The sequence below is a fragment of the Sceloporus occidentalis genome, unplaced genomic scaffold, assembly GCF_023333645.1.
Source record: "Sceloporus occidentalis isolate IW3139 unplaced genomic scaffold, rSceOcc1.0.p SCAF_20, whole genome shotgun sequence".
NCBI classification, from domain to species: Eukaryota; Metazoa; Chordata; class Lepidosauria; order Squamata; family Phrynosomatidae; genus Sceloporus; species Sceloporus occidentalis.
Window position 1 is genome coordinate 293,750 of NW_028317000.1, and position 27,491 is coordinate 321,240.

The following is a 27,491-nucleotide window of genomic DNA, read 5'->3' on the forward strand; positions in this document are numbered from 1 at the left end:
TGCAGTCTCCATTCTGGTCCATGTTTGATCCTAGATATGGGAATTCTTTAACTATTTCAATTTCCTTGTTGTCTAGATTGAATTTGTGTATTTCTTCTCTGGTCATTATTTTTGTTTTCTTTATGTTCAGTATCAGACCTGCCTTTGCACTTTCATCTTTGACTTTCCTCAGTAACTGTTCCAATTCCTGAATGTCTTCTGCTAATATTACGGTGTCATCCGTATATCTTAGGTTGTTAATGTTGCTTCCTGCTATCTTCACTCCTCTTTTTTTCTGAGTCTAATTCTGCTTTTCTTAGGATGTTTTTAGCTTCTAAGTTTAATAAATAAGGTAATAGGATGCCGCCTTGCCTGACCTCTTTGCCTATTGTGAACCACCCTGTTTCCCTGAATTCTGTTCTGACGGTGGCCTCTTGTCCTTGGTACAGATTCCTCATCAGGGCTATCAGATGTAGTGGCATCTCTATGTTTTTGAGTGCCTTCCATAGCTTTTCGTGATCTATACAATCAAATGCTTGGCTGTAGTCTATGAAACACATGCCGATTCTTTTTTGGAATTCTGCACTCCATTAGCCATCACATGTTTGCAATGTGCTCCCTAAATCTCCCTTTAATGTCAAAACCAGCCCCAGCATGATAAACTCCTATGAGTCTAGGATCCAAGGCAGTGAACAACAACCACCTAATCACCTAATCCCCTCTTGTCTTTCTCTGATCGGCCAGCAGGAGGCAGCCTCTCCCTTCCATCCCAACCCTCCTTGGCTTCTCCAGCTGCTTCAACTCCTTCTCTTCCCAAAAATCTTGTCTTTCCTTTCCTTTCGCTGGGGAAGCCTGACGTCAGTTCGCTGCTGGGTGGTGGTTTATATATTATTATTTTATTTTTATTTTTTTGGAGCTGAATTTTTTTCCTTCCGGCTCTTGCTAGTTCAGCTGGAAGTAGAGCAGCCAGGGCTGGAATCAAAGCAAAGCAAAGCAAAGCAAAGCAAAGCAAAGCAAGCCTGCCAGAACGTTGCAGAGGAGGAGGAGGAGAAAGAGAACTTTTTTGGAGGGTGTTGGAGGTTGCAAAGAGCTGGATCCTTTTTCCGGAGGCAAAGATGCAGAAGACCCAGGCTCTGATCTTCCTTTTAACCTTCCAGATCTGCTCCTTGGAAAATGAAACGCCAACAGGTCAGAAAACCTACTCATCCCCCCCTTTTATTCCTCCCCCCCAGTTCTGTGTCTTTCCATTCTGCAAAAGAGTTTGGCAAGGTGCGTGCTCTCTGCCTTTTTGCGCACCCTGTTTTCAGTGCTGGCTGCGCACCTGATTACTGCTCTACTCTACACTTATAGCACTGTTGTGCTCCTTGCACTGCTCTGGCTGCCTCCTGTTGCATTCTAGGTTTGACTGGAGGTACAGAGATCTTGTAGCACTTTGAGACTGAGGAGTTTATCACACTGGGGCTCATTTTGGTATTAAAGAGAGATCAGAGCGCATTGAAAGCATGCCGCAAATAAAGCAAAAATGGCGAGGAATTGCACGAATAATGATCACACGCAATGGCTCAAAGAAAGTGCTATTGGAAATGCATTGTCGCTGAAATCCCAAAAGTAAAAAAAAGATGTGCATTAATGCTTCTTTGTGACCACTTTAATGACCGGCTTTGTGCGACATCATGTGAAATCGTTTTGTGTAATTACGTGATTTTTCCAGGATATTCACAGGAGAAACTCCCAGTCTCCCTCATGTGATGAACTCCTAACTGAAAGAAAGAAATTGGCAGCATGAGCTTGCGTAGACTTCAGTCTACTTCCTCAGATGCATTTGGTGGAATGGAAGCCAGGGACAGACATGCATATGCCATTGGTATATATGTCTGTACCTGGCTCCTGCTACACCAATTGCATCCGAGGACGTTGACTGAAGTCTACACAAGCTCAGGCTGCCAATGAAGTTTATTGCATGGGCCCTGAAATGGGCCTGTTGCATTCCAAAACTGGGGCATGCACGGGCGTGCACAGAATGGGATGGGGCTAAGAACGGAGTTTACTGCACACTGGAATGCCGCCGCTGCCTCCGGGCGTTCCAATCGTGTCCTACATCCGTTCCAGAGGGCGCGATTTCTGAGAACTGTTCCAAAGCATTCTCAGAAATGGCGCCCCCTGGAACGGATGTAGGAAGCGACTGGAACGCCCGGCAGCAGTGGCGGCATTCCCTTGTGCAATAAGATGCATTCCTAGCCCCATCCCATTCCGTGCATGGCCGTGCGCACCCCCGTTTTGGAACGCAACGGGCCCGTTTCAGGGCCCGTGCAATAAACTTCAATTTCTTTCTTTCAGTTAGTCTCAAAGGTGTTACAAGATCTCTCTACATACTGATTCTACTGATTAACATGGCTCTAGCTTTCAGTTCTAGGTTTTGCAGTTGAAGGAGGGGCATTTCGAACCCTCATCCAGAGAGCTCTTAGGCCACACTGAACTACAAGCCTCAGAGGCAGCCAGAGCAGTCAAAGTGGAAGAGCAGCAATAGAAGTGTGTAGTTTGGTAATGGCGTTTGGGAAGGGTCAGAAAACTGACGTTTGAACCTGTCCCACTGTCCTGGAGCATGGCATGTCCTTGGAAACTCTTGCCACATGCCCAGCACTCAAAACGTGGTGCGCAAAGGCTGGGCAGTAGTGGTGATTATGAAGTTACTAGTGGTTAAGATGCCCATTCTGATGATCGGAAGGTTGGCAGTTCAAGACTCAAGTGCTGAATGATGTGATGAGCTCACTAGTCCCAGCTTCTGCCAGCGTAACAGTTTGAAAGCAAGCAAATGCAAGTAGATAGATAGGTACCACTTCTCAGTAGGAAGATAGCAGCGTTTGGTGCAGTCATGCTGGCCACATAACCACCGGATTCATCTTAGGACAACGCTGGCTCTTTGGCTTAGAAATGGAGAGAGCACCACCCTCTACAGTCGGTTATGACTAGACATTCATGTTAAGGGACTACCATTACCTTTTACCTTGTCCTACTCTGGAGTAAGATCTTTTTACTCCAGCGAATGTGGAGGGACGAGTGTACAATAACAGTAATCTATTTGTTACTCCTGTAAAAACCTCTTACTCCTACTCCCCAGCCCTGGCAAAGACACAGAGAACCTGGACACTTTTCAGTGTGATTCCTTTGTGCCTAAGAGGAGTGGATCCTGACCTAGTCCCTTATCTTGCATTTGGAATTTTATCTGAACATTGGTTTATAATTTTATATTTGATTGTGTGTTGGTTGCTTCTCTAGTACTTGCATAATTTGGTTTATAATTAGTTTATAACCTGGAGCTCTGGTGGCCAGGAGTTAAATGCCTGTACTGCAGTTATGCATTCATTCATAAACTGCAAGGTTGTGAGTTCAATACCAGTCAGGGGCTCTGGGTTGACTCAGCCTGGCATCTTTCTGTAGGTTGTTGGGTACTTTGTAAACCATTTAGTACACCAGTAAGTGGGATAGAAATGTTACTGCTATTGCTAGTTTATATTTTATCCTTAGAGTGTACACCTCTGGCAGGACTTAATGTTTTGAACTGATTGTTTCTGTGAAGGACCATGTAAATTTATGGCTCTGTACAAATTAATAGTAATAGTAATAATAATAATAATAATAATAGTAATATAGAGAGACCTTGTAACACCTTTGAGACTAACTGAAATAAAGAAGTTGGCAGCATGAGCTTTCCTAGATTTCAATCTACTTCTTCAGTCTACGAAAGCGCATGCTGCCAACCTCTTTCTTTCAGTTGGTCTCAAAAGTGCTACAAGGCCTCTCTACATACTGATTCTACAGACCAACATGGATATATCTTTGAATTCTACCCCTTGAAGTAAGCAACTGGAAAAAAAAACCCTAAATAAAACTTTTCTTCCTCATTTCCTCATCTCTTTTCTCCCTTCTCTTTGGGTCCTCTTTCCGACCCCTGAGAGAGGGCTGTTTTGGTGGCAGCCCCAGGGCAGAGGTGAGCCAGTGTGTCAGAGGATGCCCTCCTGAACTGGCCAGGTTCCCATCTGCACTGCAGAAATAATCCAGGTTAGTGCCACTTTTGCTGCCCTGGCTCCATGTGATGGGGTTCTGGGAATTGTTGGTTTGTGAGCCTCCTCTGGCAGAGAGCTCTGGCAAAACACAATGACATAGAAATCCTAGGGTTCTGTAGCATTGAGCCTTGGCAGTCCAAGCCTGCCAAACTGGACTGTTTCTGCAGCCTCAGTTTACGTCCATTACCTTGGACAAGGAAGGGTTTGCTTGGTCAGGGGAGGAAGGAATCCTTTGGTTCTGCCTTGGCCAATTTCTGATGGCACCCTGCCCCAATTCTTTAAAAATGTCATTTTATTTTTAAAAGTAGGTTTTGATTTTATTCTCGTTTGCTTGCCCCTATCTCTTTCCCACTTTACCGAAGTGGTTGACAGTGCAACCCTTCTGTGTGCGAACTTGGATGTGTGCCCCTTTGAATTTGATAGCTCTTCCCCTGGGCAGTGGCCTCCCTGTGCTTGGTGTCACTCAGTGTATGTGGGGACAGCAGGGGGAGGCCGGCTGTCCCACCACCCAGCCACCCTCCCTCCCTCCCCCCCCCCAATGCCTTGCTTGCCTGTCCCCTGCCCTGCCACCTACCCCTTGGCAAGACTGCTGTTGGGTAGTGCTGCTGCTGCTCTAGATGGCCATTTGGGATCCAGCATGACTGCTGTGCCAGCGAGAAAAGGATGGAATACTCTTTCTTGTTTGTCTAACTGTTGTGCCAGCACCACCAGGTGTACACTCCCTGAGGTGTCACTCTGTGTGGTCTTGCATCCCCTGCACCCTTCTAGTGACACCACTGTCTCAGGAGTAAGCATGTGTAGGATGATAGCCTGAGCCTCCGTGTTAGCAAAGGATAGATTTCAGATTCCTAGGGATGGCTTTTGTTTTGTTGTTGAGTGCCTTCTGATTTATAATAATAACTTTACAAGTCATTTCCAACTATCTGGTGGCCTTAAGGCCATCCTATCACTAAGCCTTCTTGGGTTGAGTGTGTGTCACCTGATGGGTTTCTGTGGCTGAGCAGGGACTGGAAGCCCATTTCCATAGTCCAAGTCCTATGCTGAAATCATTACACCACACTGGCTTTCAAGAGATGGCTTATGAACTAGCAAAGCCAGATCTCTTTCTCTAGGAAGAGAAAGGCCAGGTGGTGGTGGTGGGGAATCCAAGGAAGATGTGTGGTTTGCTCTTCTCTCAGTACTGCTATGTAGTGATGTTTTTTCCAATTATTTGCTGACCTGGTTTTAAAACGAGGTCTTTAAGTCATCTTACCATCTGTAGTATCTTTGCTGCATGATCCAAAAAGTGCTTCTGAGCACTCCATCTCGTGGTCATAAATCCTGACATTTGGACCATATTGTGCTGTTTCACTGGCACTTTTTAAAAAGTTGTTGTACTAAGGAGCCCTCAGGTTGTTGATCCTGTTGAACCATCCCTGAGGGTCTTGTGCTGTTTGGGTGCCTCCTAAGCATGTGGTCAAATTCCTAGCCCCATGTTGCATTTTGGACTTATTTGTTTATTTCATTTATATGCCAACTTTCTCTGGAAAGGATCCCAAACAGGGAAACACTTGGTAGCTGGATAATGCATTTGCAGAATTCATTTCTATCTCAAGGGGAGAACCATTCTTTCACAGCACAATATGCTACCAGTTGGGTGACTGACTGCCTTTCTTGGTCACCTTTGAAAGGAATAAGCAAAACCTGAGAATGTGTGGGCATGTGCACTCCTGATCATGGAAGCAAAGGCTAAAGTTTATTATCCTGAGGCCTTCAAAGTCTTTAAAAAGCACCTGGGAATAACAATCTTTGCTTCATCAGATTTACCAAACAGCAGGATCAAAGCTGTGTTTGCCACGGATGACATGCTGTGGTACTGTCTTGAGCATGCCTATGTGTTTTCCACTCTAGAACAAAAATTGTGTCCTCCCTTTAAACTAACAAAGCAGAGGGAAAAAAGCAAGGCTGAAAAGGAAGCTTCTCTTTTTTAAGATGAAAAGTTAGTATTTGGATTGGCTTTCAGGCTTTTTGAATTTTTCCATCGTAATTCAAATCTTGCAAGCCAATTATGCAAGCAAAACATTTGACTTACACTGTATTGTTCACAATCAGACTATGGTGATGAACCAAAATAGTGTCAGTTTGGGAGTTTTTGCCTTCTCTCCCTGAAGTTCTATATTTTTAACATTCGGTTTTACTTTGTAAGGATTTTTGGCAAGGGTTTGTAAAGGCTTCTTAGGATGATCGACCACTATATCTGTGAAATGTGTCTGGAGGGCTGTAAATGTCATTTGACCCAAACATAGCTGTTTCTGTGGGAGAAACCCCTTGGCCACAGCCTGTACCACAATTACGATGCTCTGGAAGAATTTATGGTGGGCCTTTCATTTCCTTAGCTGTAGCTGGCGTAGCTGTTTCTTTTTAAAAAATAAGTGCATAATGCACAGTGTTGCTCCTGGCACCTGTCCCTCAGGATGTGATAAAATGCCAGTTATGTTGGCAGGAAGATAGAATGCTTGGATAGCCTTAATACAAAAAAGTTAATCTGTTTGGGTCTGTTTAATGTTAAGCAGGAATGGACATGGTGGTAAAGACAGAGGGAACCCTGCTAAGTTCTCCTTTCCAGCCAGCACTCCAGAGGCCCTGGATGGCACTGGAATATTGTTGGGGAGGGGGGGAATGCATGGGTTGATATTGTCTAATTTTTCTCAGTTTTTAAACCCAGCCCCCCCCCCCCCCAAAAAAAAAAACAACAACAAAAAACACAACTATGAGATTTTTGGTTTTGAGCTGGGAACTGGTTCAAGGAAGAAAAGATGAATGGCTCTCCAATTTTTGCTTTCCTTCCTTGAGTATATCAGAGGTATCACTTTCTCCTCACGGTGCTCCTTTTCCATTAACAATAGCAAATAATAATGTTCTCTGTGCCTAGAGATAGACAGAAATACTCAAGAGAGATTCAGAACTAAGGGAAGCTTGGATTTCTTGTGATGAACAGACCTATTCCTTTCATCCTCATTGTCACCCGTAATCAGACAGGTTTTGAGAACAGTTCATAAATCTCCATGGCCTGATACTTACCAAACAGGATTCTGTAACTTGTGAGCAGGGGTTCCTTTTTCAAGTCATTCTCTCTTTGGTGCATTGAGGAGGAAGGTGCTGAAGTTAAGGCTCAATTATGGAGTTAGGGGAAGGCCTATGGCAAGATGCCCCCCAATCCAAGTAGCATCGAATGCTTTTCCAAGAAAGGCACATGTTGGCGTGGGGAGAACAGGCAGTCATTTGTGTGATCATGCTGTTTAAAAGTAGGGAGCAATTTCAGTGGAAATACTTTGTTTTGAACTGGCAACTTTACTTTCCTCTGCTTTCTGCAGTCCTTCAGCTTATGGATTTGCTTGGATCAATTTGATGTAGCGTTTAATGTAGTTGTATGTTAGTGGGGCCATTTATCCTCCTGCCCTGGCCTGCTTTGTTGTTGTGTGCCTTATGTATCTGACTTATGGTGATCCTAAGGCAAACTTGTCAAGTGGTTTTCTTGGAAGATTTGTTCAAAAGAGCTTTGCCTTTGCCTTCCTCTGGGGCTGAGAGTGTGTGACTTGCCCAGTGTCACCCAGTGGATTTCCATGGCTGAATGGGTATTTGAACCCTGTTCTCCAGTCCTTGTCCAGTGCTCAAAACACTACACCATACTGGCTCTTTGCCCTTTCCTGCTACCTTTTCCTTATTTTGTTTATTTATCTTCTTCAAGTGACTGCTATGGCAGATATTATTGTTTTTAGTAGTCATGGCATATGTGTTTTCCCTTTAAAATAGATGACTTTTTCTGAACCAAAGGAAGCTTTAAACATAAGATAGTCAGGGTATTCACCCCCCCCCCCCCATATTAGAAATGTCTCTTATATTGAGTCAGATCATTGCTTTATGCAGCTAAGTGGATCTAGGAGTCCTAGTAGACCACAGGTTGAACATGAGTCAACAGTGTGATCTGGCAGCTAAAAAGGCCAATGCGATTCTAGGCTGCATCAACAGAAGTCTAGTGTCTAGATCAAGAGAAGTAATAGTGCCATTCTATTCTGCCTTGGTCAGGCCTCGCCTAGAATATTGTGTCCAGTTCTTGTCACTACAATTCAAAAAGGATGTTGAGAAACTGGAGCATTTCCAAAGGAGGGCCACCAAAATGGTGAAGGGTCTGGAAACGATGTTTTACGAAGAGATACTTAGGGAGGTGGGTATGTTTAGCCTTGAGAAGAGATGGTTAAGAAGTGATATGATAGCCCTGTTTAGATATTTGAAGGTATGTCATGTTGAGCATGGAGCAAGCTTGTTTTCTGCTGCTCCAGAGAACAGGACCCGGAGCAATGGATGCAAGCTGCAGGAAAAGAGATTCCACCTCAACCTTAGGAGAAATTTCCTGACAGTAAGGGCTATTCGACAGTGGAACAACCCCCCTCAGAGAGTGGAGTCTCCTCTCTTGGAGGTCTTTAAACAGAGGCTGGATGGCCATCTGTCAGGGATGCTTTGATGGAGAGTTCCTGCATGGCAGTGGGTTGGACTGGATGGCCCTTGTGGTCTCTTCCAACTCTATGATTCTAAGTATTGTCTGTACTAACTGCAATGCTTCTTTATTGCCTCAGACTGTGGCATGGATGGGAAATGTATGGTCATGACGTTGTTGGACCACAACTCCCATCATTGCTCTCCATTGAGTGTGCTGGCTAAAAAATACTAGTTCAACAATGTATGAGGTGTCCTGTGTTCCCAAGCCCTGGAGCCTTCCTGCCCTACCTGAAGATGGTGGAAATTGATCATGGGATCTACTGCATGTGTGTGTATGTTGTGTGCCTTTCCGACTTACGGCATGGGATTTTCTTGGCAAGTTTTTTCAGAGGAAGCTTGCCATTGCCTTCCCCTGAGGCTGAGAGTATGTGACTTGCCCAGTGGATTTTATTGCAGGAATTGAATGGTGGTCTCCAAAGTTGTAGTCCAATGCTCGAACCACTGCACCATGTTGGTTGTCAATATATTGCATACAAAGCACAAATTTACCTACTAAACTCAAGGCCCCTTCTCCCATTACAAGAGCCATGTGCTACTGGAAACAGGTGGTTGCTCAAACTAGTGGCCCATCTGTCATTCACACCAGCATAATTCTATTGGTAATTTATGCTTGAATTGTCTGAATGTTTCCCCTGGGCTTTCTGGATAAAACAGATGGGGGGTCTAAGAAGAGAGGGCACTCCTTCCTCATCTCCTGCAAATATATGTTAGATGGGGGAAAAACTCTGCACTAATTAACAGATGCTGCAAATGGGTTCTGAATCATAGCAGGTTCAATCAAGCTCTGTGTTGTTGTCCTCTCTCTCTATCTTGCCGAGATATTTTCCCTGTATAATTCCTGTGTTAGGAAGAAGCTTAAGTTGACTCCTTAAATCTTATAGACTCTTCATGCATTTGTCAGTTCAAAACCTGTACAACGAATACAGGAAGAGAAACCATTGGTCCACACTGGGCTTGCAGTGGCTCATCCAGATTTCAGAGGAGAGTCTTTCCTTTCCAAGCCCTATCTGGGGATGTTGGGATCAAACCTGAAACTTTCTGGATGCAATGCAGAGATTCAGTTGCTGAGCTGTGACCAATGTTTGCCAAAGTGGGATAATTACATTGTGAACAATTGTCCCCATAATCTTAATTCTGCAGAAAGAGGAATGTTTAAAAGAACCTGCCTTCCTGTGAGACAATTGTTATAGGGCAGTCCCAAGAACCCTGGAGTAGGGCCCTATAAATATTAATGTCTGTCCCCCATCTCAGGAACATCTAAAGTCAGGTTGCAGAACTGTCATTCTCCGATGATGTTGGACTGTAACTCATACCAGCCCTGGTCAGCAGAACAAGTGATAAGAAAGAATTCTTGTCCAGTTATAGCTAGAGCACCACATGTTGCTCACTCTGATAGGAAAAAAGGCATGCCTTGACATGGAGGACATATGCAATGTTGTCTGAACCTCATCCAAACAGGCATTTAATAGGACTGTGCTACATTCCTTTGTAAATTATAGAGTAGCAAATTAAATCCGGTAGAAGGAGTAGGTAGAACTTTATAGGCACTTAAAGATTCCAAAGATAGCCAAAGCAAGCCACATGACATTTAGAAAGCAGAGAAAGCTTGAATTTGAAGGTGTTTATTTAAAAGATAAAACAAATTTTACATGGAAGTGGCTATTCTACATTTTGTTTAACCTGTGCTGTTCTTCTGTTATTATTGTTGTTAATTATTATTGAGAACTTACAGCTTTGCTTTCTGCACAGCAAACTCATATGGTGTCCATTGCATGTGTTGCATTGTGGTCCAAGAAAGTATGCTATATTGTGGAATTATTGCATAGCCCAAACAGGAAATAAAATGCTGTTCTGTGCACGTCTTCCTGCTTCCAAGTGGAAACAAGCCAATATCTAAATGCTGTTGGAGATGACAGAAGTGTGAGAGTGAACAGTCTTTCAGCTGTGATGGTCCAAAGCCTGTTGGTAGTGTCTTAAACCAGGAAGACTCTGGGTATTGTTACATAGTCAGATTGGGAGTTGACTTTGGATTGGATTCAGGTTTGGAGGAAATGTATGTATTGCAGATGATAAGATTTACTGCAATGATTAATCTTAGAATTGTAATCTGTGAACATGTAATCATAAAATGATCAGTGCTAGATCAGACCAAAGGCAGCATAATGCTTCTCACAGAGACCAACCTATGACTAATCTACAAGTAAGACATCTGCTGTTTATGTTCCCCAGCACTAGGTATTCAGAAGCATACTGCTTCTAATATTGGAGGTAATATATTATCAACAGGACCATAAATTCATAGTCCTGCAGCCATTATTTCTCTAACCCCCTTTTAAATCCACCTATGCCGATGACAATTAACTATATATTCTGGCAGTGAGCACTGAAATTTAAATAAGTGGTGTGTGAAGAAGTACAGTATTTCCGACCGCTTAGAGAATGCTGAATTTCCAACCCTGAAATTTCTTTTGAATAAGCCATGTTAAAATAATCTCTCCCTACCCACTTTCTTCACAGAATTCTTAATCTTATACAGATCACCTGATTTTTTAAAAACTAAAGACCTGAATCCTGATGGTAGCCCCAACTAGAATAGATCCATTGAACCACTTGCTTAATACAGAGGCAAAACATATGAAAACCCCAGAAAATACTACTGTAGTTTACTATAGTTGGGACTACCAGTAGAATTCAGGCCAAAGAATAGCAAACATAACATTTCCTCATGGGGAGATACTCCATCTCTACCCAGTATTTCATCTCCATGATTGCATCTTTTTTAGGTTTGCAGTGTTTGTATTGTTTTCTCAATTTTTGTGACCAGAACCATGCACAGTATTGTACATGTGGTTGAACCTTTACTTTCCACCATAGCTTTATGGGACTGGTAGATTTTATTCTCAGTTGGTTTCCTAATGATCCTCAATATAGAATTTACTCTTTTTTCATAATTAACAGTGTAGACCCGATTCAAAGGTGTGCTGACTGAAGGGTCAGAAGTTAAGTATAGTCCTCTTCTGCATCAGAAATCCCTTTCAGCAACTGGGACTGTTCGTCTGTTGGCTGAACTCAGAGATCTGCCAACAGAACTGGCTAAGATCTGACACTGAAAAAGCAAAAAGGGAGCAGAGAAGAGATTGGATGAGAGCAAGTTATCCCAATCTGCATTGGCCCATGAGCACAGTCATAATGCTGGCAGAAATTGAGGATCATCCTAAGTAACTTGCAGTCCTATAGGGCTGGGAGAAGTTTGGCTTCAGTGTAACTTCATGTGGCCTAGAGAGGGTTTAGCTGACCTTTGGTCATCTTGGGCAGGCAGAATTTTCATCTAATTTTGGAGCCATCAAGGCTCTTATTCCCATTCCTTCTAGGTTGTTAATTCAGACTTAATTCTGATTCTGTTCTCTGTAATATTAGCTAAAAAAGCAGATGCCCAAGAGATGTGAGATAATGGCACATGAACAATGGCAACATACATGGACACTGTTCTCCCTCTTTCATAATTTTAGAACCTGGGTTTGTCCAGTTGAAGTAAACTGTGAGGCATTTAGAACAGGTAAAAGAATTCTGAGAGTCACAGGGCAGGATCCTGTGATATCCTGGACTATGGTAGCCATCTACAGTGCTTGGTGTGTTAGTTTCGTGATGGGAAAAGTTGGAAATGGATGCAAATACAGTAACTTCTTATTCAACATTGTTTCTTTCCATTTTTTTTAAAGAGCATTTTGAAATAAAACTGCAACAAAATCCCTGCTCCCAAATATTTAGTTAGTAATTAGAAACTCATTGGTATCCGTGAAATTAGCAGGCCACTAGCTGCCCTGAGGATGGACCCCAAAGCATTATGGTAAGTCTTGGGACTGAACCTGTAGAACAGCTGAACCCTGTTTGTCCTGCTGAAGAGCAAAAGGAAGGTGAAGATCATAGAATCATAGAGTTGGAAGAGACCCCAAGGGCCATCCAGTCCAACCCCCTGCCATGCAGGGTCTCACAGTTAAAACATCCCTGACAGATGGCCATCCAGTCTCTGTTTAAAGATGGAAGAGACCAACCAGAGCAAACTTTGGCCGCATCTGCACTGCAGAAATAATGCAACTGGACACCGCTTGAACTTCCAAGGCTCCATGCTGTGGAATTTGGAGAATTGTAGTTTGTTGTGGCATCAGAGCTCCCTGCCAGAGGCGGCTAAATATCTTGCAAAACTACAAAACCCAGAATTCCATAGCCTCCAGCAAATGGCAGTTAAAGTGGTGTCAGACTACATTATTTCTGCAGTGCAGATGAGGTCTGTGTCTCCTCTGTGAGAACAGATCACTGTTGATTTCTGGGTTTTTCCCCTCTTGCAAGGATTTGACTGTGTAAAATCCAGTTGCTGGATTGTAGCAGATACGAGGAGGAGAGTACAGTTTCTACAGTTTCCCCTAGAGGTTACTGCAGGGGCCCAAATTTCTTCTCCTTTCCAGGTCATTACAGCGTCACTAATGCCCATTGATTGGGGATCATGTTGTGTTTTCCCCTTGACTGCCTCATAGGCCAGCAGGGGAGAGTTCAGTTGCAAACGGTTGTTCTCTCCCCAAGGGCTCAGCCCCCAGTGCTTAAAATCTAGCGTGACAAATGGAAAGAGCAAAGGGCAGGCCTTCATCAGTGGGGGGAGGCAGGTTCCCATTTACAAAACATGCGGGGAAGGGGGAGTTCCCTAGCTTGGTGACAGAGGGTAGGTGCTAAGCCCGCAGAAAAATCTGTGCTACCAAAAAAAAAAAAAAAAAAAAAAAAAAAAAAGCACAACTTTAAAGCCTTTTAAACTGCTGCAAGACAACTGCCATGTCTCAAGGCTGTGGAATTCTGAAAAGTGTCATTAGTTGCAGTTGCCCCCCTACATTCGCTGGCGTTAGGGGCACAGGACCCCAGTGAATGTGGAAAACCTACAAATAAAAAAAAACCCACTATGTTATTACCAAAGAAAACACCTCTCTAGGAATTTCTAACACCTCCATTGCAGCTCTGTGGTCAACATCTGGCAGAAGCTGACCATAGAATCACACTGCAGGATCTACAAATGCCTAGAGAAGTATTTTCTCTAGTGGTTGCTAAGTCTTCCAGCACAATTCTCTGGTCAATTTCCAACAGAGTTGAGCTGGAGGACCTAGAAATTCCTAGAGATCATATCAATCAAATCCGCAAATAATGGAAGCCACAAAAGTCAAAGACCCAAATGTGGAGAACTAACTGTATGCTTCCCAGAATTCCATAGCCTTGAGCCATGGCAGTTAGAGTGGTTCCAAACCCAATTATTTCTGGATGCAGCCTCTGTTGGATTGAAGGCTTCTGGAATGGATTGCTTCTGTCAAATCTGGGTTTGAAATTACAACCCAGCATGCAAAGCTAAACTGGTTAAGGTTTCCACACTGAAAAGTGAATATTTGTTTGCATAGAGTGCTCACTAAAGGGAGGATAGAGAAATGGATAATGGTAAAATGACTAATGTGACCAAAAAAGACAATAATGCAATAAATAATGAAAAGACAGAGCTTGGAATACTTACTTTGGGCCAATGCAGACAGGCCAAAATAAAGCTGCTTTGGGTCACTTTGGAGGTATGCTGATTAAATGATGCATGTATCCCAAGAGGTCGGAAACCATGCCAAAGCCACATTCCAGTCCTTAGGACCAGAGTGCAGCTTTGACGCCACTTCTGGACTCTTAGGACATATGCATAGGGTTGCCATAAGTCAGGACCTCCAAACCGGGACAAATGTAGGACAAATGTAGGGCAACATTTTCAAATGTAGGACACTTTTTTAAAAAATGGAGGATGCGCAAAAAAATTGAGGGTTTTTAAAAAATGTTAATATAAATGCATGTTTTTTAGGCATGATCAAAATGGAGGACATTTTGGCATTATTCCTAGACAAATGGCAGAAATGTACTTGCCCTCGGGTTCAGCTGTACTTCTCAGAAGTGTGTACTTGGTCAAGGGACTGTGGTTTTTCTTCACTGCGCATGAATTTGTAAAAATCACAGCAAGTTACATTGGCCGTGCCTCAGAGACTTGTTGATATCAATATCACCACCATCATCATCATCACTATAATTGTCCAAGAAAGGCAGACTTGTTAGCATTCAAAGCGCCATAAATACACAGAAAATGTACTTGCATATATTTAATAATAAAAAATAATGAAAAAAATAAAATAAAAAACAAGGCAGGGGTGTATATATTTAATAATAAAAATTAATGTAATAAAATAAAAAACAAGCAATAATAAAAATCAATGAAATAAAATAAAAAGCAATAATAAAAATTAATGAAATAAAATAAAATAAAAAAGCAATAATAAAAATTAATAAAATAATATAAAAACAAGCAATAAAATTAATAAAATAAAATAAAAACATGCAATCATAAAAATAAATGAAATAAAATAAAAAAGCAATAATAAAAATTAATAAAATAAAAAAACAAAAAATAAGTATTTTATATTTTTAAAAATTAATTAAAAAAAACAAACCCAAGGCAGACCTGAAATGGCCACTGACTCACCTTTCCACCCCCTCCTCCTCTTCATCCTCCCCATCGCCTCCTCTTCATCCTCCCCATCGCCTCCTCTTCATCCTCCCCATTGCCTCCTCTTCATCCTCCCCATCGCCTCCTCTTCATCCTCCCCATCGTCTCCTCTTCATCCTCCCCATCGTCTCCTCTTCATCCTCCCCATCGCCTCCTCTTCATCCTCCCCATCGCTTCCTCTTCATCCTCCCCATCGCCTCCTCTTCATCCTCCCCATCGCCTCCTCTTCATCCTCCCCCTCCTCCTCGGCGCAAGGGCTCCTTGGGAAGCCCTGCGCGAGGGTGTGCAAGTGGGGGATGCACGCGCACTGCCGTTGGCCCATGCTGCAGCCGGGGCGGCACGCGCAAGGGAAGAGGAGCCTATCCCCTTTGGCCAGCTGGCCAATGGCCGGCTGGCCCAAGAGGGAATAAGCTCCTCTGTCATAGCCCCGCGCGCGGGCAGGAAAGCCCCACCGTGGGTGGTGCGGCGGCAGCGGCAGCGCTGCCCAGGAGCAGGAGGGCAGCGCTGCCCAAGAAGAGGAGGAGGTGGTTTGGCGGCCAGCCGCATTAGCGGCCACAGCAATGGCCGCATGAGCGGGGCCGGCCCGGAGCCGGGACAAAGGCTGGGGTTGGGGGGGGGAACCAGACTGGGGCAGGTAGGGGGCCCCCAAAAGCGGGTTTGTCCCAGGGGCCACTGGGATATGGCATCCCTACGTATGCATCATTTAAACAGCATACCTCCAAAGTGACCCAAAGCAGCTTTATTTTGGCCAGTCTGTTTGGGCCCTTTGTAACTACAGTTTTTGCACTGGCTTGGGGAATTGTGTGAGACATTTTATTTATTTATTTTATTTCTATGTCCTCTTTCCTCCGGAAAGGAACCCAAGGCGGCTTACAAAAAATAGTTTGCAATAAATTTTTTAAAAGCAATTAAGATCATCATGCTAAAAACTATATAAAATCACATAAAACATACTAAAGTGAAAAACATGAAGAGCGCACGTATACAAGGTGACCAGATGGCATCTGCAAAGGAGGACAAGGCACATCAAAATGTAGGACATTTAAGAAAAATGTAAGGCATTACAAATAAAAGCTAAAAACACTCATATAAATATAAGTCCATGTTTCTTAGTCAAGCTCAAAATGGAGGACATTTTGAAATTCCTCCTAGACAGAAGATTGAAGTGTAGAACATGTCTTGGAAAAGGAGGATGTCTGGTCACTCTGCTTATAGAAAACCTTCCTGACAATGATTATATATTAAAAGCCTGCTTGAATAGAAACATTTTTGCCTGCTGGCGAAAGGTAAGCTGGGAGGGGGCCAGCCTAGCCGCCCGTGAAAAGGAATTCCAGAGAGTGGGAGCAGCCAGTAAGAAGGCTTTCTCATGTCTTCACCAAGCGAACCTGTAATGCTGGTGGGACCAAGAGAAAGTAGTACAACCAAGTTAACGTTTCTAAGTTTTGTAAAAGGCACAAAAACGAAACAAGGAAAACAGCAAGAAATAAACTAAGGAAATCCCGCATTGACAGTTTTTGCTAATTTGTGCAAAAACCCATGCAAAAACGAAGCATTGTTTAGTTTTAAAATAGAAAATTAAGCAAAACAGGACCAAAGGAAGAGGATGTCAATACTCAGTGTAAATAGCAATAGCGTTTAGCATTTACATTTCTATACTGGTTAATAGTGAACTGAGCACTCTTGAGGGCCTGATTCCCACTGCCTTTTAAACCGGATCGCAAATCGGGGAGGGGGTCCATGCGCTAGACCCATTTCACCTGTGTCTTTTTGACGCTGATTTTCTCTGCATCTTTTTGAATAAATCGATTCTGCACAAGAGTGAATGAGATGCAGATCGGAACAGATTTAAATTTGCCCTTTGGCCAGCTGGGAGTGAGTTCATTTTGAAGTGATTATTCTGTCACTGTAAACTACAAGTGGATTATTTTATTTTGCAGCAAGAAAATGCAATTGGGGCAAATGTAGTGTGAACCATGCTCTGATGTCGAATTGATCCATCTATTTGGATTGCACATCGATTTATTTATAAGTGGAAATAAGGCCTAAGTTGTTTAAAATGTGTTAGCCAATTGCCCCCAATAAGCTGGGTATTCATTTTACCAACCTATGAAAGGATGGAAGGCTTAGTCAACTTGGAGCTCTGGGACTGAACTCACAACCTTGTGGCTGCAGGACCAGCATTAAACCACTGTGCCACTAAGGCTCCTGAAATACAGTGTGGCCTTGCTTTCTGCAGGCTTGCTATCCACAGATTTAAGCATCTGTGGCCACAAGCCCCATTGCCCCAATGGTGGTGTGTGCATGCAGCCGTGCTTGCAGCTGTGTGCACATCATGATGCCATTAGGGACCACAGGATTTGAGGTCCCACATTTTTCGTATCTGCCTGGAGGGGGTCCAGAATGGGTCCCCTGCAGATATGAACGCCCAATTGTAATAGTGCTGCAAAGAACAACTATCATTCATGAAATAAATACCGTAAATAAATAAAAAGAAAGAGCCAAGTGTTCTGCATTTTAGATTCCCTCCAGCCCAGCAGAGCAAGAGCTACATCATTCTAAGGCAGGATCCCACTTTACAGAAGACAGTAATCTGTATAAAAGGCTATCCACTCCCAGGTGTGATTTCAAAATAATGAGCTGCAAAGTCTTGATGGATTCAAATTGCAAGAAGGGGAATTCTGAGTAAACATTTAGAATAACTTCCTGATGGTAAGAACTCTTTGACAATGGATGTTGGTGCACAGTATTTAAACAGAGATCAAATCTTCCCATTTGCTTGAGCAGTGGGTGCCCACACTGGCAGGGTTTGGACTATATGACCCTGGGGGGGATCCCTTCCCAGCCTGTTATTCTGAGTCAACCAGTACAGATGAAACAGAAAACGTACTGGAGATTTTCTAGTTTGTTTCATAAAGAGTTAATCCAAGCACAGCAGGCTGAGCAGGTATACAGGCCACCTGGCCACAAGCTTGTGATGTGTTTCTGTTGAAACTATATTTCAAAATCTGCAACCATATATAAATTAGTATATGCAAATATTGTGCAAATCTGTATCCTCTTTGATCATCTCATTTAGTAATGCTTTTTCTCTCTTTTGTTGATGCAGAAGTGGCCTTCCTATTTTAAAATCTTAGACGTATTTGAAATTTTATAGCATCTTCCAAGTTACAAACCACTGTAAGTTTCAAAGTACTGTATTTTCCGGCGTATTAGACGACTTTTTAACCCCTAAAAACTTTTTGAAAGTTGGGGGGTCGTCTAATACGCTGGGAAGGCTCCGCTGCCGGTGCTAGGGCCGCCGGCCTTCTCCTCCTCCCAGCACCCACGGAGCCCGGGAAGGAGCGCCGCGGCCTGGCGCGAGGGCCGCCGGCCTTCTCCTCCTCCCAGGCCCCGTGGAGCCCGGGAAGGAGCGCCGCGGCCTGGCGCGAGGGCCGCCGGGCTTCTCCTCCTCCCAGGCCCCGCGGAGCCCGGGAAGGAGCGCCGCGGCCTGGCGCGAGGGCCGCCGGGCTTCTCCTCCTCCCAGGCCCCGTGGAGCCCGGGAAGGAGCGCCGCGGCCTGGCGCGAGGGCCGCCGGCCTTGCCCTCCCAGGCCCCGCGGAGCCCGGGAAGGAGCGCCGTGGCCTGGCGCGAGGGCCGCTGGCCTTGCCCTCCTCCCAGGCCCCGCGGAGCCTGGGAAGGAGTGCCGCGGCCTGGCGCGAGGGCCGCCGGCCTTGCCCTCCTCCTAGGCCCTGCGGAGCCCGGGAAGGAGCGCCGTGGCCTGGCGCGAGGGCCGCCGACCTTGTCCTCCTCCCAGGCCCCTGGGGAGGCTTGGAAGGAGGGCCGCTGCCGGTGCGAGGGCCGCCGGCCTTGCCTTCCTCCAAGGCCCCGCGGAGCCTGGGAAGGAGCACCGTGGCCTGGCGTGAGGGCCGCTGGCCTTGCCCACCTCCCAGGCCCCCAGGGAGGTTTGGAAGGAGGGCCGCTGCCGGCGCGAGGGCCGCCGGTCTTCTCCTCCTCCCAGGCCCCGCAGAGCCTGGGAAGGAGCGCCGCGGCCTGGCGCGAGGACCGCCGGCCTTCTCCCTCCTTGGATTTTAAGGAGAGGGTCTTATACGGCGAGTATATCCCAAACTCTATATTTTTACTGGAAAAGTTGGGGGTCGTCTTATACGCCCAGTCGTCTTATACTCTGGAAAATACGGTAACTGAAAACTACCAGAGACTGTTGTTAGTGCTCCAGGACAATGAAACCGTTGACTGGTCTACTTCATGGTTTCTCTCTCTCGGTCTCTCTCTCTCTCTCTCTCTCTCTCTCTCTGTTTATTGATCAGAAGTGAAATCATACTCTTTCTTTTTTGGTTTCCTCATTTTTTTTTCCAGAGAAGGTACATCTGGATTTCTTGCAAGTTTCTCACATCTCACTATTTCCCAGTGATTTTGAAAATGCCTCATAAACAAGTGCCAGTGCAGCCCATTTGCTGTTATAGCTTCATTGGCTGCTAAGTTGCCTCCTTAACAGTTAAAGAGACCTTTTTTAAATCATCTAATTAAGCCTGTCTCCATTAACAACTGAATGCCAAGGTCTCTTTCAAAGATGCTTTCTTTCACACTTCAAAAGTCATTTTGACCCATAGTTAACTATGGGCCCATACAGACAGGTCAAAATAAAGCTGCTTCGGGTCACTTTGGAGGTATGCTGTTTAAATGATGCATGCGTCCTAAGAGGCCAAAAGCTCTACCAAAGCCACGCTCCAATCCTAAGGACTGGACCACAGCTTTGGCTCAGCTTCTGGCCTCGCATGTACGAGCCCAATGTAGAAGAGGTAAATCCAGCCAAAAATCCAAACAGAGATAGCTTTATTAGCTAACCAAAATGCACAATATACATGTTGCAAGCTTTCAAAGCTTCACCGGCTTCTTCATCAGGCAAACTGTTACAAACCAAACAGGAGGAAAACAATGGAAGATGTTAGTCATAGACCTGCATTTTGCCGTCTCTCTTCTTAGTTAAGATGGTATGGAGGGGCCTATCCTGCAGGCTGGCACCTCCCTCTTCTAGCCATGTGGCAACTGGGAGATTCTCAAAGACCAGGAAATTTAACATCCATTTGCATCACAACAAAGACACTTCCTTTGCAGTTTTCTAGATCTTGAGAATCTCCCAGTTGCCACATGGACAGAAGGAGGAGGCACCAGCCTGCAAGGTATGTCAGGACAGTTAAAGCCATCTCAAACTGGATTATTTTTGCATGACAGTTAATAATAATAATAATAATAATAATAATAATAATAATAATAATAATAAAAAATTTATACTTCCTGCCTCTCCCTGCGGATTGAGGTGGGATTACAACCAGATAAAATGTAGTCATTAATACAAACATAATTACAATCAACAATAATTATTTTAACAAAAACCCTAACCCTCCTGCAATACAATAATAAAATTGACAATTAAAATTCTCATCTAATCATAATCAGTGAGCTGAAGCATTGAGGTGGATGGGGCTATCTCACACAGGGTCAGATGGGAAAGCCCGCCGGAAGAGATCCATCTTGATGGCTTTTTTAAAAGCGTCCAAAGTGGTAATAAGGTGGCTCCACTCCGGCAGGTCATTCCACAATTTTGGAGTGGCGGAGATAAAGGTCCTCTGGGAAGTTATCGCTAATCTAGTATTCTGTAATTGTAGTAAATTCTTCCTAGAGATTCAGAGAGTGTGGGGTGGATTATGTAGGGAGAGGTGTTCCTGCAAGTAACCTGGGCCAAAACCATGTAGGGCTTTAAAGATAATAACCAACACCTTGTACTATGCCCGAAAACTGATTGGCAGCCAGTGAAGAGATTTTAAAACAGGTGTTATGTGGTCAAACCTAGATGTGCCAGTGACCAGTCTGGCTGCCACATTTTGAACCAACTAAAGCTTCCGAACTTGGCACAAGGATAGCCCCTCTTTGCAGAAATCAAGACGAGAGGTTACCAGCAGCACATATACCAATGCTTCAAGGTCTCCCCAGTCCAAGTAGGGAAGCAGCTGGTGTATCAACCCAAGTTGATAGCAAGCACTCCTCGACATCACATCTATTTGAGATGACAACTGAAGGGATGACTCCAGGAGCATTCACAGGCTGCGAACACAGTCCTTTAAGGGAAATATGACCCCGTCCAGGACGGGTTGGCAAAACTCCTTCCCTGAACTTGGGGTTCCTATTACTAGTACCTCTGTTTTATCTGGATTCAACCTGAGTTTGTTTTTCCTCATCCAGTCCATTACTGACCCAAGACAGTCATTCAAAGGAGAGATGCCATCCTTAGTCACTGCAACCGTCGGAGACATGCAGAAACATATTTGGGTGTCATCAGTGTACTGATAACACCGCGCCCCATGTCTCTGGATGATCTCAGTGCCTCCGATTCCAAACTCCCTCAGGCGTTCCAGAAGGATACCATGGTCACTTGTATCGAAGGCCGTTGAGAAGTTCAAGAACACCAACAGGGTCACACTTCTCCTATCCATACCCAGATGGAGATCATCGACTAAGGCGACCATGGCAGTCTCAACTCCGTATCCCGTCCTGAAGCTGGTTTGAAATGGACCTAGATAATTGGCTTCCTCCAAGACAGCTTGGAGCTGGAAGGCAACTGCTCTCTCGATCACTTTGCCTACAATGGTAAAAGGTCTGTAGTTATTTCTCACAAGGGGATCAAGGGAGGTTTTTTTTCAAAAGTGGTTTGACCACCGCTTGTTTTAAACTGGCTGGAAGTTTTCCCTCCCTAAAGGATGTGTTAATTATGGATTGTAACAATATTTTTACAGCATCATCTCCCTGGGCGGCCAGCCATGAAGGGCAAGGATTGAATTAAAGTGATCTGCAAACTGAATTAAACTAATGACAGTTCAGAGTATAATAAAAGCACACTGTAATTCAAATTTAGAGTGGGCTTGCATCCCATTTATCCATAGAGCAAAACACACTTACATTTTTGCTTTCCCAAGGCCACCCTGCATTCCAGCCTTGTACAAGCAGTTCTCATGGGATTGGCCTTGAAGCTCCCAGCTTCTCCCCACACATCTGCTTGTTAACCATCCTCAGGAATGAGAGCAGCCAACATCATCATTAACACAGAGCAACACATCCCATCATCCATTATTAATAATACTGTAAGCCTACAGAGTCGATAAACAGTAAAAAGGAAAAGAGAGAAAGAGAGAGGATCTAGCATAAGTTTTCATGGGCTCCAGTCCATTTCTTTAGATGCAAAAAATGAAGCCTCGGCAGATGGACATATGGTCCTTTTCCTCCACTGTATAATTGTATTATTTCATAACACGTTACCTGTCATGGTTGCATGCAACGGAGAATCCTAGAATTTGTAGTTTGGTGAGGCACTAGGGCAAAGAATTCTAACCAAATTATACACTATAGAATTCCATAGGTGGAGCCATAGCAGTTAAAATACTATGATTCACTGGAAGGCACTAGTGATTTCACCCTGGAATATCTTACATTTATTTATTTTATAACCTGTAAAATTTGTTTTGTCTCCAGCAGGGGTTGGGGGGGTGTCTTACTGCCTGCTGCTTTGAACATCCCTGATGTAAACTGAGCACAAGCTGGAGAAAGTTGAAGGATAGTGATTCGAGTAAATATACATGCAACCACCCACTAATCTGAGTTTAGATTATGGATTGATTTTACTAATTCTTGCAGTAGCTACCAGAAAGGGCCAGCTTTCTTACTGGAATTTTTCAGAGTGCAGAAGAAAGGGGAGAATTAATCTCTGTTCTTTCATGATTCAAGCCTCCTCCTCACTACAACTGTCACAAATGTCTCCAATTTGATTAATTTCTAGGACTTGTCAGTACTTAGTTTCAAGGCTCCTGATATGGCTATAGAAACCAAACTATTCATTACTGGCTACAGAATTCAATATCCTAAGAATATAAGCTGTTTTAAAGACAACTAAATTATGTTATGAAAGGTGTAGAAGGACAGTGGATTGAAGTAGGACTACAGCCCTTGGAGGATGGATGCAATCCAACTCTTCCCTCCATTCATTCTTCCTGGCTACAGCTGCAACCACTATTAAGTGTGCCACCCAAATAAGCCTGGTATTTTATGGCCTAGATAACATGTCCACTTATGGCTTAGATAACATGTCCACATTGCCAAAAAAAGAGGAAATTTATCATCCCTGCCAAAAAGAACAAGATTTGCCTAACATTTGCATGTGATAATTTGTGTGCATAGGTACAAATTTGGAAATAATTGATACATTTCTAACAAAACAGATTGTGCCATAGTAGAGAAGATTGTGACCAAGTGACTGGTCTTTTTGCGGCTGTTGCTTTAACTCTGGATGACAGCGTAAAGATCTTAGCTCTTCCCTCTTTGTGTTCTTTGTCTTTAAAGTTTAAACTATGCTTTACATAGTCATAACTCCCATAAATAGAACAGCCCTTGCTTGAAATGAATCTGGGAGCATTATTCGCATGTTAAGAGGGAAGTGGGCTGAAGGTAAAACATGTTAAACACAGAAAACTAACTACTGTGTCATGGATTTTATAATAACTAAATACCTGAATGGCACCAGATCCTGTGTGAACCTGGAAGCTAAGAAGGGCCAGCCCTGATTAACACTTGAATGAGAGACTACCAATTAATATCAGGTGGTATAACTTATATTTCAGAGGAAGAAACTGGCAATAGCACCTCTGAGTACTTCTTGCCCAAGAAAACCTATGAAATTCATGGGATCGCCATAAGACAGGCAACTTGAAGGTGCGCGCGCACACACAGTGCCACAGAATGGCCAGGGAGTGAATTTCATTTAGCCTTGGGCATTTAAGAACCCCATAAATATACTCTCTTAATAATCCTTTATTAACACATGTAACATAATTAATTTGCTTGGTAAGCTTTCTGCTCTCATTAAATGTCAGGTATTAAACTCATGTTTACAACTGGTTAGTTTGTTTTATTTAAACCTGATCCCTGCTTTCAGATTTTGTGGAATCAGCAGGGTAGGCCCTTGTGGTTGTTGTTTTTGCTCTTTAAGTTTTTGTGAAATCCTCTGAGATCAAGATAGGCTGAAACCCAAATCTGGTCTGTATGGCCATATTGGTGCATCACAGGTATGCCATTATTCTACACAGAGGTGGTGAGACTGTTCTCGCATGTGCAGATTCTTGCACATGTTTATGTTATGATGAAAATATTATTAGAATACAGTACTCTGCCAAATAAAAAACATGTGTCAAATTCACTCCAGATTGTGAATCTGCCCATTTGGTTGGGTAAGTATGACATCAGTTATTACTATGGGTTCCAGTGGCCACTGTGTACATAACATGAGATAAAGGTTAGAGTAATCCTTTTGGTCTTGCTTGTCTTGCTGCATTGTTGGCATTATGCCTTTTAGAATAACAGAAGAAGGTCTGACACATTACCCTCCACATAATGGCAGAGATGGGAAAATCAAGAGAAATCTATTACATTTGAAGACTAGCATATAAAATATACAAACATAAAATATATATTATAATGATAATAAATAATAATAAATAAATAAAATAAAAGCTTTATTTGTATACCGCTTTTCCTTCTTGATCAAAGTGGTTCACATTTGGCAGCATAATTAATAGATTCCACTATATTACCAAAGAATTAGAGCAGTTGCTAGTGTTTGCATATTAAAGTAGTTTCTAGTGGCCATTTTATCTGTAACTTAAAAATCTTGATCAGAGAGAGAAAAAATTAAAATTCATCTATTCTACCTGGAATTTTTTCTGGAGATGTCAAAAGAGCAATCTCAGGACTATGTTGACATACCTATGAAGAAAATCAATAGCCAAATAATTAACTTGCTTTGACAAGTCCATCTTTCCATGAATGTGAACAAAGGAGGGAAAGGAGTAGTCTCTTGTTTTGCAGTTACTTCCTCTGTAAGGTCTTGTTTGGACGACATGAGACAGTGTTCTATTGTTTTCTTTTGCATGTAAGAGAGCTTTTAAAAAACTAACAATGGAGAGATGATTAGTGAGAGCCAGACAATTTGGAAACAATGCGGAGACAGTAAAGTTGGAAACGCATGATCAAAGGCAGACAGTTATCCCTGAGAGCTGTACATAGGACAGAAGAACCAGCCAATTTCATGTGCATTGCTTAAAAATTCCATTTTATCCTATTTCAATATTAATGTCTGCAGAAAATGTATGTGTGTGTGTGTGTATATATATGTATGTGTACTTGTGTCTGAGCTATTTTCTTTTTATCTGAATTTGTAGACATAGTTTATCTAAATATACTGTAGGTACTTCTAATTATTGTAAGATAAACTACATCAGATAAACAAGAAGATTTGTATAAAATATGTAATACTTTCCATTAATATTTTTAACATGTATGATGCCAGTACATGATGAAAACAACAATTTAAAAACAGTCCAGCCCTAGATGTTATTACTTCTGTCTTCTTTTGTTGCTTATTTACAGAGAGAGACACAGACAGACAGACAGACAGACAGACAAGCAATAACATCAGTTAACACTGGCAGGTTTGAGATTTGTCCTCTTGAGTTTGTAACTCCTGCAGGATGTGTTTGTTATGGCATGGCATTCATATAATTCCTTTGGCAAGAATATACAGAAAAACCTCGATGGATCAGAACTGCCTTGTCTGGAGTTCTTATTCTCATAGTGGCTAGCTGATTCATTCTGGGAATTTAGAGCTGCGATAGGCATGAAGGCAATCAACTTCCTTTATTTGCCCTCCAACAACTGCTGTTTAGCATCACTAGTGGAAACTGCAATGAAAAGTTGCAGTATGGGGTGTTCCTATCTTAGGTAGCAAACCAGTCATGCTCTTTTCCTGAACAACTGCATCTGGTGACCCATCTGACAACATTATGTTTTTCCCCCCTTATCAGCCAGTCAGTATTTTTTGGCAACTGTATGTACTTACTGGACTGTTTAAAGGGGTTAAACTTTTGAATAATAATAATAATAATAATAATAATAATAATAATAATAATAATTTATATCCCTCCTCTTCCTTTTTGAGGATCAAGGTGGGTAACAGCAAACTGAATAACAATTGCATAAACAGCAACAAGAACATTCCCTAATAATCTCAATCCTCCAACCCTCCCTCCCGCACATAAAATAAGACAATAAAATCATATAATCCACAATAACAGTTAATTACAACAAAATTAAGCCGGAGTGACCGTAGTGGGAGGGGGGAAATTTGGATGGGTAAATAGTTCTGTTCTTGTTTTGGAGATCAGTCAGGGAAGGCCCGCTGGAAGAGATGCGTCTTTATTGCTTTTTAAAAGGCGCCAAGAGATGTAATGTGGCGGATCTCTTCCGGCAGGTCCTTCCAAATTTTAGGAACAGCAGTTGAAAAGGTCTTCTAGGAAGTTGCTCTCAATCTTGTTTTCTTTGGCTGCAATAAATTCTTCCCAGAGGACCAGAGAGTACGGGAAGGATTGTATGGGAGGAGGCGTTCCCTCAGGTAAGCTGGACCCAAGCCATGCAGGGCTTTATAGGTAAACCTTGGGCTTCTCTCAAGTCTGCTAAAGTTTCCCTCTTTAGGATGGAATAGTAACAAGGCTTGGAGAAATAATAGAAGTTATTATTGCTAGGGTTATTTTTATTACAAATTCTAGAAACTGTTAAAATCTGCAACTTATCTTATTTGCTCAGAGACCTGAATAATTTCAGTTGAAGAGAAAATCAGGAAATTTACTTGGAATCAGGATATTTATAATGTATTAGGAAGTTACGTTTATAAGATGGGTTAAAAAGATAAGAGAAGAGATGTCAATGTGTTTTAGTAATGGTTGTCTTATGTTATGTGTGATGTTTGTTTATTTGTATGTCTGTTCTTTGTTATATATTTTTTAAATAATAAAACTCTATTTAAAAAAGTTTCCCTCTTTAGCCTGGCTCATGCTGTTTTGGCGACAAGAGAGTGGCAGACTCTCTGTCTTTGGAAGTCTTAAAAAGAGGTTGGATGGGCACCTTTCAGGAGGGCTTTAGTTGCACCTTCCTGCATGGCAGGAGTTTGGATTAGATGGCCCTTGCTGTCTTTTCCAGTTCTCAGATTCTAAGAGCAAAAGGACTCACACCTGGATATCAGAAAGAGAGGAACAGATGGTGCCCTCTAAAGATGAGTCTGGAGTATATCACACAGAGCTTTTTGGTGGTGTTGTGGCTCAGTTCCAGCTCACTTCCGAAGTGATTTCACTTCCAATTGATGCGGTTTCATTTCATAAATTGACTGTTTTATCAGACGCCATTGATTTCTATGGGAGCCCCTTGCGAATTGCTTCAGCAGCGTTTCTGAAGTCACCCCTCATTTTGGTAAAAACG

At 43.0% G+C, this 27,491-nt stretch overlaps 1 protein-coding gene across 8 annotated transcripts in view; it reads left to right on the top strand.

The window, feature by feature from the left end:
- The first annotated feature begins 971 nt into the window (after positions 1-971).
- The window catches only part of LOC149301690 (receptor-type tyrosine-protein phosphatase U), a 332,194-nt gene continuing 305,674 nt past the window's right edge, over positions 972-27,491 (top strand). For all 8 annotated transcript variants that reach the window (XM_089483669.1, XM_089483670.1, XM_089483671.1 and 5 more), the window contains exon 1: positions 972-1,167. In XM_089483669.1, coding sequence (XP_089339795.1) covers positions 1,095-1,167 — 73 coding nt within the window. In that variant the 5' untranslated portion in view covers positions 972-1,094. The remainder of the gene's footprint in view (positions 1,168-27,491) is intronic.